At 53.2% G+C, this 16,893-nt stretch overlaps 2 protein-coding genes across 4 annotated transcripts in view; both read right to left on the bottom strand.

Annotated features, from left to right (window-relative positions):
- The window catches only part of HNRNPM (heterogeneous nuclear ribonucleoprotein M), a 297,965-nt gene that overhangs the window by 42,139 nt on the left and 238,933 nt on the right, over window positions 1-16,893 (bottom strand). The window lies entirely within an intron of this gene.
- MARCHF2 (membrane associated ring-CH-type finger 2) lies at window positions 1,409-13,677 on the bottom strand. The gene is made up of 5 exons (XM_027050094.2): window positions 13,520-13,677; window positions 10,527-10,754; window positions 5,478-5,673; window positions 3,946-4,155; window positions 1,409-2,002 (listed from the first exon to the last, which is right to left on the bottom strand). Exons 2-5 carry the CDS (start codon window positions 10,700-10,702, stop codon window positions 1,844-1,846), a joined length of 741 nt encoding a protein of 246 aa, XP_026905895.1. The 5' UTR covers window positions 10,703-10,754; window positions 13,520-13,677; the 3' UTR covers window positions 1,409-1,843.

Here is a 16,893-nt window from a genome sequence, read left to right as displayed (position 1 = left end):
GACTTGCTCTCTCTTTTGCGAGGGTTAAGGGTCATTAAAGACCACCTAGCACCAAACTACATACTTCTCCTCACTTTATATAAAAGTGTTAGAAGAGGGGTGCCTGGGGTGTCTGAGTGGCTCAGTCAGTTAAGCGTCTGACTCTTGATTTTAGCTAAGATCATGATCTCACGGTTCGTGTGTTCGAGCCCCTCATGGGGCTCCGTGCAGACGGTGAGGAGCCTGCATGGAATTCTCTCTCTCTCCCCTCCCCCCCCAAAATAAACAAGTAAACTTAGAAAAAAAAAGTGTTAGAAGAGATTTGCAAAGGAAACGACTTTCTCTTTTCATGATGGCACACCCTGGGGCTTCTGCACTACCTTCAGGAGAAGCACTCCGAAGTTGCCCTGAGAGAGCGGGTGCCAGACCTGTGTAGAGTAAAAAGCTGCAGAGGGCCCTGAGCACTGGCCGAGCTGAGACACTTGGGGACCATCCGTTCTGCAGACCACCAGAAGCCTACAGTCATGCTCACCCTTCCTGCTGCCTCTCTCCTGCCCCGCTGCCCCTCAATCACAGGACTCCAAGTGTGGCTCATCTGCCATTGGGCTTCTCCCACGGACCAGGCAGGTGTCAGCCTCCAGGCCTTTGCCCTTTGCTGTTCCTCCCCCTGCCCCCCTCCCAAAGGCCAGGCTGGCTTCCCCCTGCTGTTCATCTGAGGCAGAAAGGCTTTTTCTCCCTCTCTGGGTGACCCATACCCCAGATGGGCATTCGTGAAGAAAACAATAGAACACACCAGACACTAAGCCCGTCAGGGATGTGTGACCTTGGGTGAGAAACCCCACTGCTCGGAGCCTCCGTTTGCTCATCTGCAAATGGGACTAATTAAGGGAACCCCAGAACCCACCTTTCAGATCTGCTCTGAGTAATAAACGTGGCCCAATGCAGAGAACCCTCAAAAGTACACAGTTCAGCAAGAGCTCAAGAAGTAGGTGCTGTTACTACCATGACCATATTTTTCTTCCTTTCCCGAGTCCTCCCGGAAGGGGAAGCAGAAAGCTCAGCACAGGGGGCCATGCGGACTGGGGGTCAACCCTCACTCTACTTCCTAGAGCCGTGGGGGCCTTGGACACAGGCTTCCCTGCTCTGAGCCCCGGTCTTATCCGTAAGATGCGTGGTCCACTCTACGTGCGAAGTAAGTGGGAACTGTTCTTACAACTATTTATTTTAAGTCATTTATTATATAACCCTGCTCCCTGCTCTTCACTTCAACACTCAGGCTTTGCTGCTTCCGGTGTTGCGCAACAGATCCCTTCAAACCAGCTGAGGGTTCGGTTAGGTTTTTTTGAACCTCTGTATGGTCCCTAACTCCCTTCAGGTCCCAGGGGCCTCCCTTCGAGGCCTGGGTTCAGAAACGTAACTGACAAGTCCGTTTTGTCCAGCAAGGGCTCCTTTTATTCGTTCAGGGTGGGTTTTTGAAACGCAGTGCAATTTTATAAAGTCGAGGGTGCCAGGAAAGCAAGCCTGCTGGGCGCAGAGAAGCGCAAGAAGCTTGCGGAACCTCCCAGCCCCACGGGCGCCCTGGTTCACCTGTGGCCACGGCTGCCGGCCCACAAGGGGCCGGGTGGACCTCAGGACGAGATCAGGGTGCCTGCTCCGTCCAAAGCTCAGGACCACGTCCATCTGTCCTCAGGTACGACGGTGTGCAAAACAATTGGAAAACATCTTCGTGTGGGATCACAGAACCAGCTCCGCTTGGTGGCTCTTGGCCTCAGAAGCATTCTGGCCGTGCAGGAAGGGTCAGGCAATTTCGTCCTTCCCAACACCAGGGCGTCGCCAGCTGTCTCTGGCCCTGCTGGCCCGGCCTTCACACGGGTGTCTCCTCTGCCACCTTCTTCAGGAGTCCAGCTGCCAGCGAGGAGTGCGGGGTGCCCTCAGAGCCGTCTGCATCCCGGATCTTCAGGCGAACTTTCTGGTTGGTCCTTCTCCACTCGGAATACAGCTGGCAATGGTAGCGGAAGGAGACCTACAGGGCAGTGTTGGGGGGCTGGTTGGGAATGCCGGCCGGCTGGTGTCCACCCCCCCAAGGGAGGAACACTGAGCCCCTGGGGCACCTGCTTTGGCCCAAACCGGGGCTGAGCTCATGCTTCCAGAAGCAGGGACAGTGTCCATATGTTTCTCATACAGACTGTGTACATACACCCATTCACTCTCCTGGGAAAGCTCCCCACTGACCTTCTGGACCCCTGCAAAAATGCAGGGCCCTGCAGCAGGGAGCAAGGAGCTCCCTTTCTGTTTCTCTCAGGATGGGACCCAAGTGGTACAGTCTCTCGGAAGGGATTAAATGTCAGTGGGTCATACAGTCGCCAAAACTCGGAAGCCATCAAGACGTCCTTCAGTAAGTGAGTGGACAAAGAAACTGGGGGGCATCCGGACAAGGGAATATTACTCGGCGCTAAAAAGAAATGAGCTCTCCAGCCATGAAAAGACACGGAGAAACCTTAAATGCATACTACGAAGTGAAAGGAACCAGTCTGAAGGGCTACGCGCTGTAGGATTCCAACTCTATGACGTTCTGGAAAGAAGAATCTACGGAGACAGTGAAAGGATCAGTGGTGCCAGGAGTTGAGGGAAGGGAGGAATGAACAGGCGGAGCACAGAGGATTTTTAAGAGCAGCGAAACTATACACACACTGTAACGTATACAACTACTGTTTATAACTACTCTGTGCGTACGTTATAACTATGTAACTACTGCATATAACTACTGTATATAACATACGCTATAATGATAGATGCATTTACTACACATCTGTCCAAACCCCATAGAATGAATGTACAGCTCAAAGTATGAAGTCTAATGTAATCCGTGGGCTTTGGATGAGAATGATGTGTCAATATAGGTTCATCTCTTGCGACAAACGGCCTGTCGTCTCTGGTGCCATGTTGATAGCAGGGGAGGCGGTGTATGGGGATGAGGATATCCGAGAACTCTCTGCATATTCTGCTCAATTTTGCTGTGAACCTAAAGCTGCCCTAATACATAAATAGAGTCTATAAACATTTTTTTTAAACCAATGTCAACGGTTCACAGTCTTTGATCAAGCAAGTTCTGAGAAGCATTTGTACACGAGGTGCCCAAAGCAACACTGCTGGTAACAGCAAAAAGAAAAAGAAAAAAAAAAAAAAAAGGAGGAGGAAGGACAGAAGGAAGGAAGGAAGGAAGGGGGGAGAAAAACAGATTGGAAAGCATCCAGTGTCCATTAAAAGGGATTAGTTCAATAAATACGGTACATCCAGACCATGAATCCCTGTTGGGCAGCTGCCTTTCTTTTTTAAAGGACGTTAGCAAAGTGAAAACAAGCAGACTGCAAAGCAATACCTATGGTTTCATACTATTTGTATGTTTAAAAAAAATGCAAGTGGATGCCATGGAAAACAGTGTTTGCGGGAGGGGGGGGGATGCCCCCACACCTAGACACAAGTGGTCATACTTAAGAGGGAAGACCAGAGATCCTCTCTGAGTGAGGGTCCTCATGGCTGCTGGAAGCCTGTTCCTGTCTATCTCTCTCATTCTCCTGCTCTTTCTCTCCCAGTCTTCTGGTCTTGCTCTCCCTCTCACCCTCCCAGCCTCCCTTTCCCCTAACCCCAGCCAGTCTTGTTGTGCTCGTGTATGGCAGGGCTTGCACACAACAGAGCCGATCAGGTGCCCTCACCTCCTTGCAGTGGAGGCTCACACTTGACTTGTGGCTTTCCTGGACCTTGGTTGGGCTCGGAATCCGGAGCGCCACGAGATGCTGGGATTGCTCCCACCCAGGCAGAGGCAGAGGCAGAGGCAGAGGCAAAGGCAGAGGCAGAGGCAGAGGCAGAGGCGGGCAGGGAGGCCCCCGAGCCATTGACCAAACCCCTGGCCTGACTGCTCTGAGCCGCAGCCCCCCAGATGCCTGCTCTCCGGCTGGCAGCACTCACCAGCGTCCAGAGGACGTAGATGGTGAACAGGGCGATGGTGAGCGCGATGAGCCCCACGGCCTCGAGCCGGCTGTGGAGCCGGAGGTGGTCCTGGGCCCCGCGCAGGCACAGCCAGCCCGAGATGGCAGCCAGGGGCGTGATGAACAGGAAGCACAGCATGTCACAGCACAGCGTCCGCTTCTCCGTCCGAGGCCCCGGGTCCTTCAGCCACTGCGGGGGTGGGGGAACGAGCTGCCGAGGCGGGCTACACGCGGCGGCCCCACCAGTCCCAGCCTGGGGATGGGGTCCAGGCCCATCTCGACTGGTGGGGCCTGCGGGACCAGCCCCCTGCCTGGCGCCTCCCTCTGCCCTTCCCTTCCTCCATACACTTACTGAGCCTGCGTACGACGAGACACTGTACAGGCAGGGGGAAACTGGGGGCACAGGGGGACTGACTCATCTGTGCAAACTCACGCAGCTAGTCACCCACAAAGCCAGAACCGGACCCCAGGAAGTCTTGCCCCAGGGCCTGCATGCCCTTGGCCGCTACGCTACACTGCCCACCACAGATGAAGGGGCAAGAGAAACGGGCTTCGCTCGTGGTGGTTCTGGTGCATGGAACAGGAAGGTCCCCACCTTCCCAGAGCTTCTGGGCTGGTGCGGGAGGGATGAAACGGGGTGGATGGCCAGGGAGGGGATGACCTTGCTGAGGAGGCGACAGTGAGCTGACCCCATGAGCGGAAGCAGCCGTGTGAAGAATGGGGGAGACGGGGCCCCAGGCCGCAGAACAGCAAATGCAGAGGCCCTGATGTCGGAGCCTGCGGCCTGGACGAGGTACAGCAGGGAGGAGGCCCACGTGGCTGGAGCACAAGAGTGAGGGGGCGGGGGGCAGGGCAGGCAGGGGCTGCCTCCCCCACCTAGTGTTCTCCTAAGAGCCCAGCTCCCAGGTGGGGCCAGGGGCCTTTGCAGGAGCCCAGAGACCTCACTCTGCAGCGCTCTGCTGCCCCCTTCCAAGCCAAGCCCAGAGGAGCCCGAGGGCATCCATGCGGCCAGCGGTACTCTGGGGAGCAGTGTGGCAGCCACCGTGTCCGACAGTGCTCATCTCAGTCCCGACCCGTGACACTCACGCTGCAGTCTAAGCTCCTGGGCACAGCCCACTAAGCCCGGAATGGCTGCCGCCACCTCCTTCCAGGTCACTATCCTCCTCCTGTACCTCGCTTCACTCCAGCCGCCTAGGCTTCCCCACGAACAGCAAACTCGTCCTGGCCCCAGGGCCTTGGCACTTGCTGTGCCCTCTGCCAGGACTGCCCTTCCCCAGGCCGGGTGCCTGGGCATCACCGGCTCTTCATTCTTCAGGTCTCAGCTTCAGGGGTGACCAAATGAGGGAGGGGGCACAGGGTTCCCCACCCCCATCAGCTGAATCCACCGTGGGGGCAGGGGGCAGAAGGGAGGTCCATCCCATAGAGGAGGATCTTCCCATGCAGCTCCCTCCTCCGGCCCCATGCCTGCCTGCCTTCCCTCTGCCCACTCCAACCTCAGGCTCGCAAGCATACCTCTGTGAGGGGCCGGGGCCGCTTCTCCACGGCAAACTCCGTGTGGCACAGCTCGCAGTAGCTGGTGTTGGACGAGGAGAGCCACCTCTCCAGGCAGCTCTTGTGCACGGCGCCCAGCGTGCCAGTACAGCCACAGGGAGACAGCAGGCTCTCCCCGTTGGCTCCCTCATGGCAGATCCGGCAGAAGGGACCATCACTAGACACAGAGATAAGGCACGTGAGCAAGCTGCCTGCCTATGCCTGCTTCACTACCCACTGGATCACGAGCTGGGTTGCCCCTCTCCTGCCGCTCGGCAAACTCCTACTCATCCTTCAACGCCCAGCTCCAAACTCCTTTCCTTTGTAAAGCCTTCCCGGATTCCCAGAGGTGTGGCGATGTGCTCCCTCCCCGGGGTTCCTGTGGCACGTTTTTAGCCCCAAGGTGAGCCCTCTTGCTCCTACGCGTCCAGCCTCCTTCTCCTGCCAATATTCTCCTAATTGTCCGAAGCAACCAACCCACTCTCGACTCTTGGTCCTCCGGGACTGGAACAGAGCTGACAACAGCCCCGATGACCTCAGGCCTCACCAGTTAGAACACCACACACCCCTGGTCGTTGGGACTGATTCAGGGAACGGCATGTGTGATGCAATCAGAGTCACTGGGGATTAATTCCTGAAATTCTTTTTTCTTTTTTTTTTTTTTTTTGTCGCCCCTAAACTCCCAGCTATAGACAGCCAGGCTGATGTAAGTCTGGAGCGGCTGGCAGCAGTCTGGTCTCCACGTGGAGTCTGTGAATGATGCCAAGCAGAGGAAAGCTGAGCCGGGCAACAGGAAAGACCCTACTCTCTCAAAGACACCATCGGAGGCTCTGGATCGAGCCACGCCTGAAGACCATGCTACCTGAGAAACCTGTGTATCCAGGGAGAGTGGTTCCCCTGCTCCCGTGTCCTGGGCTCAGAAGACAGACACGTGTCCTGGGCTCAGAAGACGCCACTTCGGGGAAGTCTCAGCGCCAGCCTGGTCTCTGGGGATACTGGGGCCTTCCTGGGGCAGCTCGGGACCGGGGGTGTGGCCTTGGTGGGCGCAGAGGTTGTCCAGCACATGAGTCATTGTTTTCCAGACATTTCTGCCGAGAGACAGGACTGCAGGAACACACGAAGGAGGCGGAGCAGGGAGGCTGTTTTCCAGAGAACACCAGTTTCCCCTCAGAAACTGTTTTTTATCCTTTGCTCGGTGTCTCCTGCTGGGGGGGCAGAGCCTGGCTGCCTTGAAGCTGAAACCCCGAGTGGACCCTCATGGCTACTTTCTCATCAATCCTGTGCCCGGCAGCTGCCTTCCCCGACGATGTCAAAAGGCCGTGCCCGGCTCCACCCTGACCCCACACTCCCCTTGCCCAGAGTTAACAGGAAAAGGAATCCCTGCTCTGGAAAAACCAACTCCAGGAAGTGCAAGGGACGAGAACCTTGAGGAAGAGAGCCATGTCAGGTGGGGGGGGGGGGTCTGTCCCGGGGAACCCTATTTTGGAAGAGCCAGTTTGGAGGAGACAACACAAAATGAAACCTGCTTTATCACAGAGGGCTTATTACGGACTGTGAGGTATTCCAAGCACAGCGCATGGGCCAATCTGCTAGTCTCGTGGGGAGCCCGTGAGGACGGTGCTGGTTTTGCCCTCCTTTCACAGATGGGGAAACTGAGGCACCGCGGGGTGACCCCGCTTGTGGGAACTCACACAGCCAGCAGCCCGTGAAGTGGGGGTTTTTCAGGAATTAATTCCCAGGACGTCCTGGACCTGTTTGAGCTCCAGGGCCCGTGCACCCTGAGCAGCTACACTGCCTGTTCCGGATGGCAGGGCAAGAGAAATGGGCCTTGCTCATGAAGTCCTGGCAGAAAAAGAACACATGTGACACAGATGACAAGGGAACGGACTGGGGGAGTGGCGGGGGGGGGGGGGGGGCCTCAGTGGGGCTGCCCAGAGCACATGCCAAGAGCAAGAGAAGGGAGAGAATGAGCAGGGAAGCAGGCAGAAGCCATGCGGAAGAGACGGCAGGGGATGGCTAGGAGGAAGGGCTGGGGAAATGCTCTGGGAAGCTTCGAGAAGGGCCTGGGCTTGCTCACAGACTGCTGGGCAGAGGGCCAAAGGCTCAGGATGATAAAAGCCCTTTAGACAAACAGCAGCCTCCTCTCTGGGAAGGTGGCTGTGCCCTGGTCTTCGGCCCGGGCGGGCTTGGGCTGAGCTGTATCAAACATCAAAGGGGAGGGGTGCCTGGCTGGCTCAGTTGGTGGAGCATGCGTGCAACTCTTGATCTCAGGGTCGTCAGTTCGAGCCCCGTGCTGGGTGTGGAGATGACTTAAAAAAAAAAAAAAAAGCAAAAAAAAAACAAAAACAAAATCAGAGGGGAGAAGCTATGAGCAGAGAGGCCAAGGGGCAGATCAAGAGGGACAAGTGGTCTCCTGACCATTAGCGAGGTCACAGAGGGACTCTTTGCTGCCTGTCGCTTGCCCCACCTATGCGGACCGCAGGACTGGCTGGCGGGACCGAACCAGCTTCTCCCCCTGCTCCCCCAACCCAAGCAGGAGTCCTGGGTTCAGGCCTCGGCAACGCTCAGTGACACTGGCAGGTGCCCGCCTCCCTCTGGGTCTCGGTCTTCCCAGGCGTCAGGAGGGAGGGTGGGGTGAGGGAGGCACTCTGTGCCTCTCAGAAACCCCACGGAGGGAGCCCCCAGCTTTGGTCAGCCTTTTCCTAGGCCCCCAACCCCACCAAATGTCCCCAGCCCCCAGCCTGGCTTGACCAGCACAGACTCTGTCCTGCCTTCAAGGGGGCTTGTGGAGATGCAGACATAAAAACCCACGCCCTGGAGGACGCCCAGGGCACTCTCCACATCATCTGGGCTCAGGTAAGGCTTCCTCAGGAAGTGACGTCAGGCGGAGACTTGGAGGGTGAATGGCAGTGAGCCTCCTCCAAAGCACTGTGAGGCTCCCATCTGCTTCTTTTTAGGTTTGAATGAATGACTTATGAATTAATTCTGACACACCCTACGACACGGATGAGTATGGAAAACACTGAGTTCAGTGAAACGAGCCAGTCACCGGAAAAACTACTGTACGAATGCATTTAGATGACCTCCCTGGAGGAGTCAAGTTCACAGAGAAAGTAGATGGCAGGTGCCAGGCAGGGTGTCATGGGGACAGAGGTTCAGTTTGGGAAGATGAGAAAGTTCTGGAGATGGATGGTGGGGATGGCGGTACACCTGTGAGTGTGCCTAACGCCACTGAACTCGACTGTTTCTGGGGCGCCCGGGGGGCTCAGTCAGTTAAGCGTCCAGCTTCGGCTCAGGTCATGATCTCGTGGTTCATGAGTTCGAGCCCCTCATCAGGCTCTGTGCTGACAGCTCGGAGCCTGGAGCCTGCTTCGGATTCTGGGTCTCCCTCTCTCTCTGTCCCTCCCCCCACTCACGCTCTGTGTCTCTCTCTCAAAAATAAAATAAACGTTAAAAAAAATTTTTTTTTTGGTAAAGTGTTTCAAGGCTGGGCACCTGGGTGGCTCAGTCAGTCGAGCATCCGACTCTTGATTTCGGCTCAGGTCATGATCCCAGGGTCGTGGGATCAAGCCCTCCACACAGAGCGTGGAGCCTGCTTGAGATTCTCTCTCTCTCTTCCCCTGCCCCTCTCCACCTCTCCCCCTCTCAAGTGCTCTTTCTCACTAAAATTAAAACAACAACAAAAAAGTTAAAAAAATAATAAAATAAAATAAAAAGTATTACAATGGCATATTTTATATTATATATATACACATATATATATTTTTTACCACAATAAAAAAATTGGAGGGGCACCTGAGTGGCTCAGTCGGTTGAGCATCTGACTCTTGATTTTGGCTCAGGTCATGATCTCACAGATCCTGAGATCAAGCCCCGAATCAGCTCCACACTGACAATACGGAGCCTTCTTGGGGTTCCCTCTCTCCACAGTCTCCCCCCCCCCACTCTCGCTCTCTCTCAAAATAAATAAACTTTAAAAGGACTAGAAGAACACATATGAATTAAACCTTGCTAAGAAAAAGATGTCATTTAGACTTTTGTTTCCCTAGCCAACTGCTCAGCTATTTTTAATCTAAATGAGTTAAAATGGGGTGGCTGGCTCAGTCGGTGAAGTGTCTGATTTTGGCTCAGGTCATGATCTTGAGGTTCATGAGTTTGAGCCCCATGTCGGGCTCTATGCTGACAGCTCAGATCCTGGAGATTGGTTGGGATTCTGTGTCTCCCTCTCTCTCTGTCCCTTCCCTGCTCATGTTCTGTCTCTCTCTCTCTCTCTCTCTCTCTCTCTCAAAAATAAATAAACATTAAAAAGAATTTTCTTGAGTTAAAATGGATTCGAGGCAGACACTCTCTCCTTTGCTGTCCTACCCACTGCTCCCTTGTGGCGTATTCAATAAACTTCTATCTCCTTTTAAAATAAATAAACGAATGAATAAACCAATTAATTAAATTAAACTAAATGGATTTGAATTTGTGTGGGGTTTACTTCAGACGCTTTTCCTTGGGAATGATGACAAGTTGGCAAACCAGGCAGGGTCAGCTCACATATGCGTCTGGAAAGCCGGCACCGAGGCTTAAATCCTTTTATCGAACACATACACATTGGCAGACCCGCGCGCAGACGCTTTATGTGAACCATGGCAACGACCTCTCAGAACAATGCAATGGGGAAGGTGTCCCCATCTCGGAGACGAGGGTAGAGTGACCTGTCCCGGGTCCCCGAGGGAGACAGGCTGGCAGCAGGATCTGAGCCCGGCCTGCCCTGCTAGCCACTTCTATGTAACGCCTCTCCAAAATCTGAGCTACTCACCCACGGACGTCTAATCTTCAGACGTCAGCTGACAATCTGGAATTTCCACTTTTCCTGAAGAACCAGAAACCAGACCTGGCCAGCCTGGGCCTCTGCTTCCACATGGCGGTTATGATCGGGGGGCCCCCGCTCTCTGCCCACCTGTTCCCTCTAGATGATTCTGACCCCAGGCTGGGAGGAAATCGCTTGGCCCAGGCAAAGACACCTGCTCGGTCACCACTCACCTTGACGTGTCTAAGGCTCGGATCACGGTTGAGAGGAGCCGGCCGTCCCTTGAAGTCACCTGCGCCACATACTGAGGTGGCCCGAGGCCAGTGGCCTCCACGACCTTGGAGAAGGCAGGGCTGCCAGAGCAGTCACACAGGGAGCCAGGGAGGTGGCAGCAGTCACCAGTCGTCATGGCCACAGGGAGCCCTGCGTCCTCAGGGCCCGAGGCCCATGGTCCCAAGAGCCTGGGGAGAGGCCCGGCAGGGAAGTTAAGGGAAAGGTTTTCGAGCCAAACATTGAGCGGGGCTTCAGTCCAGCTCTCTGAGCCTTAGTTGCCCAATCCGTAAAATGGGGCTCTGTCGGGGGGCTGTGAGGATTCAAGGAGATGCCACTTGCCCTGGCGCACGACAGGGGCTCGGTTATATTATCTCTGACTCCCCTGAGAAAAGTCAGCCAGGTCCAGCCCTCAAGGCCAATCACCTCTCTAGACACGGTAACAGCACCTCACAGTTAGAGTGCCTGGTGTGTGGCTGGCCCCGTGCTTGGTGCTTCCTCGGGCTGGAACCATGCCCACCAAGCACATAGACGCTTGTCCTCCATGGACTGGATTTCTGGGGCTTGGCTCAGAGCAGGTGAGCCTGCCTTTGAGTTGGGCAGAACTGGGCTGGAAACCCGGCCCCACAGACCGGGAAGGTGCATCATCGGATACCTCCTTGGTACCTCAAGCCATTGGGAAAATGGCCCAGGCTGGGGAGAGCTACGGCAGGCCTCTGTCCCCACCAGGGCGGCTGCCCCGAGCCACGCCTGTGTCCTCGAGGAGAAGCAGTGGCCGATGGAGCCCTCCTAGCCCATCACGCCCTTCTGGGGCCTCCACACTTGGGCCACTGCCGGCCAGATAAGCAAGTATCAGCCCAGAAGCAGGAGGAGCGGGAGGAAGGCTGTGTGACCTAGATAACATCCTCAGGGCAGCGGAGGGAGGGCCGTCGTGTCGTCCTGTGGTGTAGGCTCCTGTCCCTCCCGGGTGCCTACAACCAGAACCTCCGTCCGGCTCAGAGGTCGACAGGGAGGCCTCCGGGCTGTCCGAGAGAATGCACACAGAGGGGAATCCGTTCTTCCAGCCCTGCCCCAGGCATCGGCCTTAACATTCCTACAAGTGATTGGGCATTACAAGAACCAGCATGGCTCCTGGATGTCAAGTTCTGCATTTCAGTTACTATTGGGGGTTAAAGGTCATCAGGAAATCCGCTAAAGCAAGGCCTGAAAATCACCCAAATTCCGACAGTAGCTCCGTGGAGGGCCTACCATACGGGGCGTACTGAGAAGCTCACTGAACTCCAAATAGCTGCTGTTAAGTGTCCCCTTCAAAGGTCGCCTCCCTGGAGAGGCCTTCCCTAACTCCCTGGCCGAAGGGCCACCGGCATCCATATTACTGAGCTCGTCGAATGTGGCCCTCTCTGAAGCGTTCTTATTTATTTCTTCATCTACCTGTGGACCCACATCTGCCTTCCGTCCTTCAGTGAGTTCTGGGAAGGGGGGACCCAGTCTGACATGCACCCCACTGTCCCCAGCGCCTGCCCTGGGTCTGGCACAAAGTTGCTGCATTAATTTCTCAGCCCCCCAATCGGTGGGGAGAATCAGCCCTCGTGACCCCCATACCTTGGTCCGCCAACGCCCATGGTGGGAATCAGAGATGGTTAGAGGCTAGAGGTTTGTGCAAACCATAGAGGCCCGGGCTTGGAAGGGGCCAAAACTCAAGGCTCGACTCAGCTCGGAGGCTGCTGGGCCAACGTCCCAAGCGAACTTGGCCCAGTGCCTGGGGGATAGATTTCACTGAGTCTTTCCAACAAACATACGACAGAAGTCTAATAATTACCCCCATTTGACAAGTGAGGAGACTGAGGCTCAGAGAGGGGCAGCTACTTGGCCCAAGGTCACACAGGTAAGAAGGAACAGTACCAAGATTCGAATTTAATCCAGTGAGTGCGTCTGGGGCTCAAAAGACCTGGATTCTTTTAAGTCTTGACTCCGTCACTGATGCTGTGTGTCCTGGGACAGGCCACTCTGCCTCTCTGGGCCCCATCCTTCTCTTCTGACAAATAAGTCGAAGAAGCTGGTAGACTGTTTGCTGAGAAAACTTCTTGAGAAGGAGCCCCCAGGCTCAATTCCTCCAGAGAAGCGTCTGGGCCCATCTGGGGTGGTGCTGGGGCATTGCAACCTGCCCAGCCTTCTTTTCCCGAGAGCAAGAAACTAAAGGAAGAGGAATCAGAGGGCCCCTAACTCCCTACGGTGTCAACTCGGGCAAACTGCTTCACTCTCTGGGCCTCAGTTTTCTCATCTGTAAAATGGGGGTCATAATGATACCCAGCTCCTACACGCATAATTATTAAGAAGGGTTTACTCCCTGCTCTGCCCTCATTTGCTGTATGGCCCCAAGGGAAAGGACTTGCCTTCTCTGAGCCTCAACTTCTTCATCTGTATAACAGGGAACGTTTCTAGTACTTCGACCTCTTATGGTCCCTGGAGGATTAAATGAGCTAATCATATCAATTCTGACCACCTTGTTTTGAGCATCCCCTAACAGCCAGGCACTCTGCTAAGCAAGTCCTTTGTATCCAGTGCCTGGGTTATTACAATATTTACTATTTTCCAGGCAGAGCCCCCCTGAGAAGGAGGTTGGGGAAGGCACTTAGTGACCGCCTACTGTGTGCAGGGCTCTTTCCTCATCCACCACCTTCTGAATTCTCCTAACAAGCCCCCATTAGGTTGGCGCTGGGATGACCCGGTTTCACAGACGGGAAAATCGAGGCGCGGAGAGGCACCTACTGTGTGCCGGGCCTCAGGGACCTCACGCCGACCCCGAGACCGGAACTGCGATCCCCTCGTTCCAGGGAAGGCGGAGGCCGAAGAGTCTGAGCCTGATCGTCCCGCTCGGGAGCCAGGCTCGGGCCTCGAACCCGGGGCCACCCCGCGGACCCGCGCCCCCCGGCCCCACCCGCCCGCCCGTGCCTACCTGATCCGCGGCCGGGCCGGGCGGCCGCGCAGGCCCCTTCGCTAGCCCCGGCCCTGATCCCGGCCCGGCCGGTCCCCTCAGCGCCGCTAGCTTCGCTCGGGCCGGCACCTGCGTCCGGACACCGCCCGCCGAGCCGACGGTGCGGCGGACCAATGGCGACCGCCTCTCGCCCGCATGAGCCAATCGCCGTGCACGTCCCGCCCTAGGAGGCGGGGCCGGGGGCGACGGGGACGTCCTGGGCCGCACGGGCCCCGCGGCGCCGCGGCTGCTGGCTCCGCCCCTGCCGCGTCCTAGCTCCGCCCCCCCAGTCCCGGCTCCACCCCCAGCCCTCTCCCCGCCCCATCTTGGCAGGGGGCACGAGCGGGGTTGGTGGCGCCATCTGCCGTCGACCGGTGCCAGCTAATAAATAAAACCGTTACAGAAATGAACGTGACTCATAGCAAAGGGATTTGTAAGTGTTCATCACCTCCCTTATGTTTCTCATTAATTCTGGGAGAGAAAGTGAGAGGAACCGAATGATCACACTTTACAGAGGGAAAGCAGCCCAGAGAGGATAGGGGGCCATGGAAGAGCCTAAGGCCAAGGTCATGTACTCATCATTCACTTATTCATTCCCTCATGCAATAGGTTCATTCCCTGGATGCAATAAACATCAATAAGAGGGCCTGTTATGTGCCAGGCACTGTCCTCGGCGCTGAGGACACAAGGTTGAGTAAGACAAATACTGTTGCCTTCACGGACCTTAATCCAGGGAATTAAACAACCAATTGTATAGTTAATTATTAATTATAAAAGCAATAAATTCTGCCAAGTGAGAGGGGGCATATCATGGAATAATTTGGAAAGTCCAAAAATATTTCCTTGAAAAAGAAGCAATTGAACTGAAAACTAGGAGTAGAGGTGAACTAGGAGAAGAGAGGGAGGAAGAATCCGAGGCAGAGAGTTCAAGCACATGCAAAGAGCTGAGGTAGGATGGGGAATTGCCTCAGTATTTCCTTCCTCTCCTGCCCTATCTTTGTGGAATACACAGGCCAGTTCAATGACCTCAGTTACATTCTGTTGTGTTGTACTGGCTTTATTTTTCCAAAGTGAAAAGATAAATCGTAACATTGTTTAAAAGGTTAGAGGGGAAGAGGTAGGAGGAAGGGGACAAAGATACAAGTTAGACTCTTAAAAAATATACCTTGTCTTATATATTTGGTTTTACAACCACGTAAAAATTTTACATAATTATAAAACAAAATTTAAAGCTAAAGATAGCCCTCAAAACAAAAATAAAACAAAGGAAACCCTGTATCCAGTTGGTACCAAATGACACGGAGATGAACTCCTACTGACTTGAGACCAGGACTGTTTGTCTGCATACCACTACTATATGGTTGATGGTAATGTTGCAATTGTTATTCTGAACTTGTGGCATATTTAGTTTGGGATAAAGTGAAAGCAAAGGAGTACTTACGCTGATGTCAAGGACTGGGATTTTCAGAGGGAGTGAAGGAAGTAGGGAATATAAAGTTGATTACATTAATAAAAACCCTGCAGCCTTGAATTTGAATTGAGAGTGTTGTGATACATTTTACTTATATAAAAAGAAAACGTTTCTTTGGTCGGTTGATTGCCCGACTCTTGATTTCAGCTCAGACCATTATCTCACAGTTGGCGAGATCAAGCCCCACGTGGGGCTCTGCACTGATAGCTCGGAGCCTGCTTGGGATTCTTTCTCTCTGCCCCTCCTCTGCTCACGTTGTCTCTGTCTCTGTCTCTGTCTCTGTCTCTCTCTCAAAATAAATAAATAACATTAAAAAAATACATTTCCTAGCTCTGTCCACTTGAGGAGTTCTGAAACAAAGACTGACTTTGTTGCAATGAGCACTCCTTAAGCCCAGATCATGGTCTCTAAATACCATTTCCAATTGAATGAGCCAGGGAACCTAGGCAAATATCTGATTCTGGGTCTGAAGAAGGGAATGTACAAGATGAATTCTGGTATACCAGAAAGCACAGGCATTATCAAAGACATTACCTAGTGAGGCAATGTCAGTGGGAGCCCAACTAAGACGCTCTCACTGGCCACAAATGGGATTATTTGCCCTGCAATAAGGGGAATGGTTGCAGTTGATCAAAACAGGTCAAATGTTTAAATCCATTCACTGGGGTTTTAAAAATTCTTATCTCAAAATAGCGTTGGGGCACCTTGCTGGCTCAGTCTGTAGAGCATGTGGCTCTTGATCTGGGGGGTCATGACTTCAAGCCCCACATTGGGCACAGAGTTTACTTCAAAATAAAAAAGTCAAATGTACATAAAAATTGCAGAAGTGAAAGTTACAGAGCTCCTACAAATATTTGCCCGGATTCTTCACTTGTTAACATTTCTGAATCTTTTATTTTTTTTAATATATTTTTTCTCGTCTGTTTTTTTGTTTTTGTTTTGTTTTGTTTTTAGTAATCTCTACACCAATGTGGGGCTTAAATTCATGACCCCAAGATTGAGAGTCTCATGCTCTGTGGACTGAGCCAGCCAGGCACCCTTTCAGTGTATATTTCTCAAGTATAAGCACACTCTTCCACATAAACAGAGTACCACCTTCAAAAGCAGGAAGTTAATACTGATCCAAGAGTACCATGTAATTCCCAAATCCCATTCAAAGTTTCCAATAAAGTCCCAAAAGTTTGTTTGTGTGTGTGTGTCTACGAGACAAAGGGGAAAGAAAATCTTAAGCAGGCTCCATGCTCAATATACAGCCCAACACAGGGCTCGATCCCACAACCCTGGGATCATGACCTGAGCCAAAACCAAGAGTAGGACGCCTAACCGACTGAGCCACTCAGGCACCCTTCCCACAAGGTCCTTTAAAGCTGCAGCATCTATTCCAGATCATACACTGTATTTTTCTAATTTTAGTGTCCTTCATTCGGTAACAATTCTTCAATCTTTGTCTGTCATGACCTTGATGCTTTTGGAGAGTATGAGCTGGCTATTTTGCAGAAAGTTCCTCAATTTGTGTTTGTCTACTGTTTTGTCACGATTTAGGCACTTGGAACAAGAACTACAGAAGTGATAGAGCGTTCTCAGTGCATATATCCGGAGGCATAGAATGTTGATTTCTTCCATTACTGATTATGCTAGCCTGTTTAAAATCGTGTCTGCCGGGTGTCCAGCCTGAGCTAGGATGTTGCACTTGTCAATGGTGCTTTATGGGAAAAGACTTTGAAATTAATGAAATATCTGGTTCCTCAACAAACTTTCACCCGCTAGATTTATTATCCATTGATGACACACCAATTTTTTTTTTAATTTTGTTGTTAACGTTACTTTAGACAAAGAAGGTTTTATTTTTTTCTCTTAATTTTTTTTAACGTTTATTTATTTTTGA

This window comes from Acinonyx jubatus, chromosome A2, assembly GCF_027475565.1.
Source record: "Acinonyx jubatus isolate Ajub_Pintada_27869175 chromosome A2, VMU_Ajub_asm_v1.0, whole genome shotgun sequence".
NCBI classification, from domain to species: Eukaryota; Metazoa; Chordata; class Mammalia; order Carnivora; family Felidae; genus Acinonyx; species Acinonyx jubatus.
This window is presented reverse-complemented; position numbering and strand designations above follow the sequence as displayed.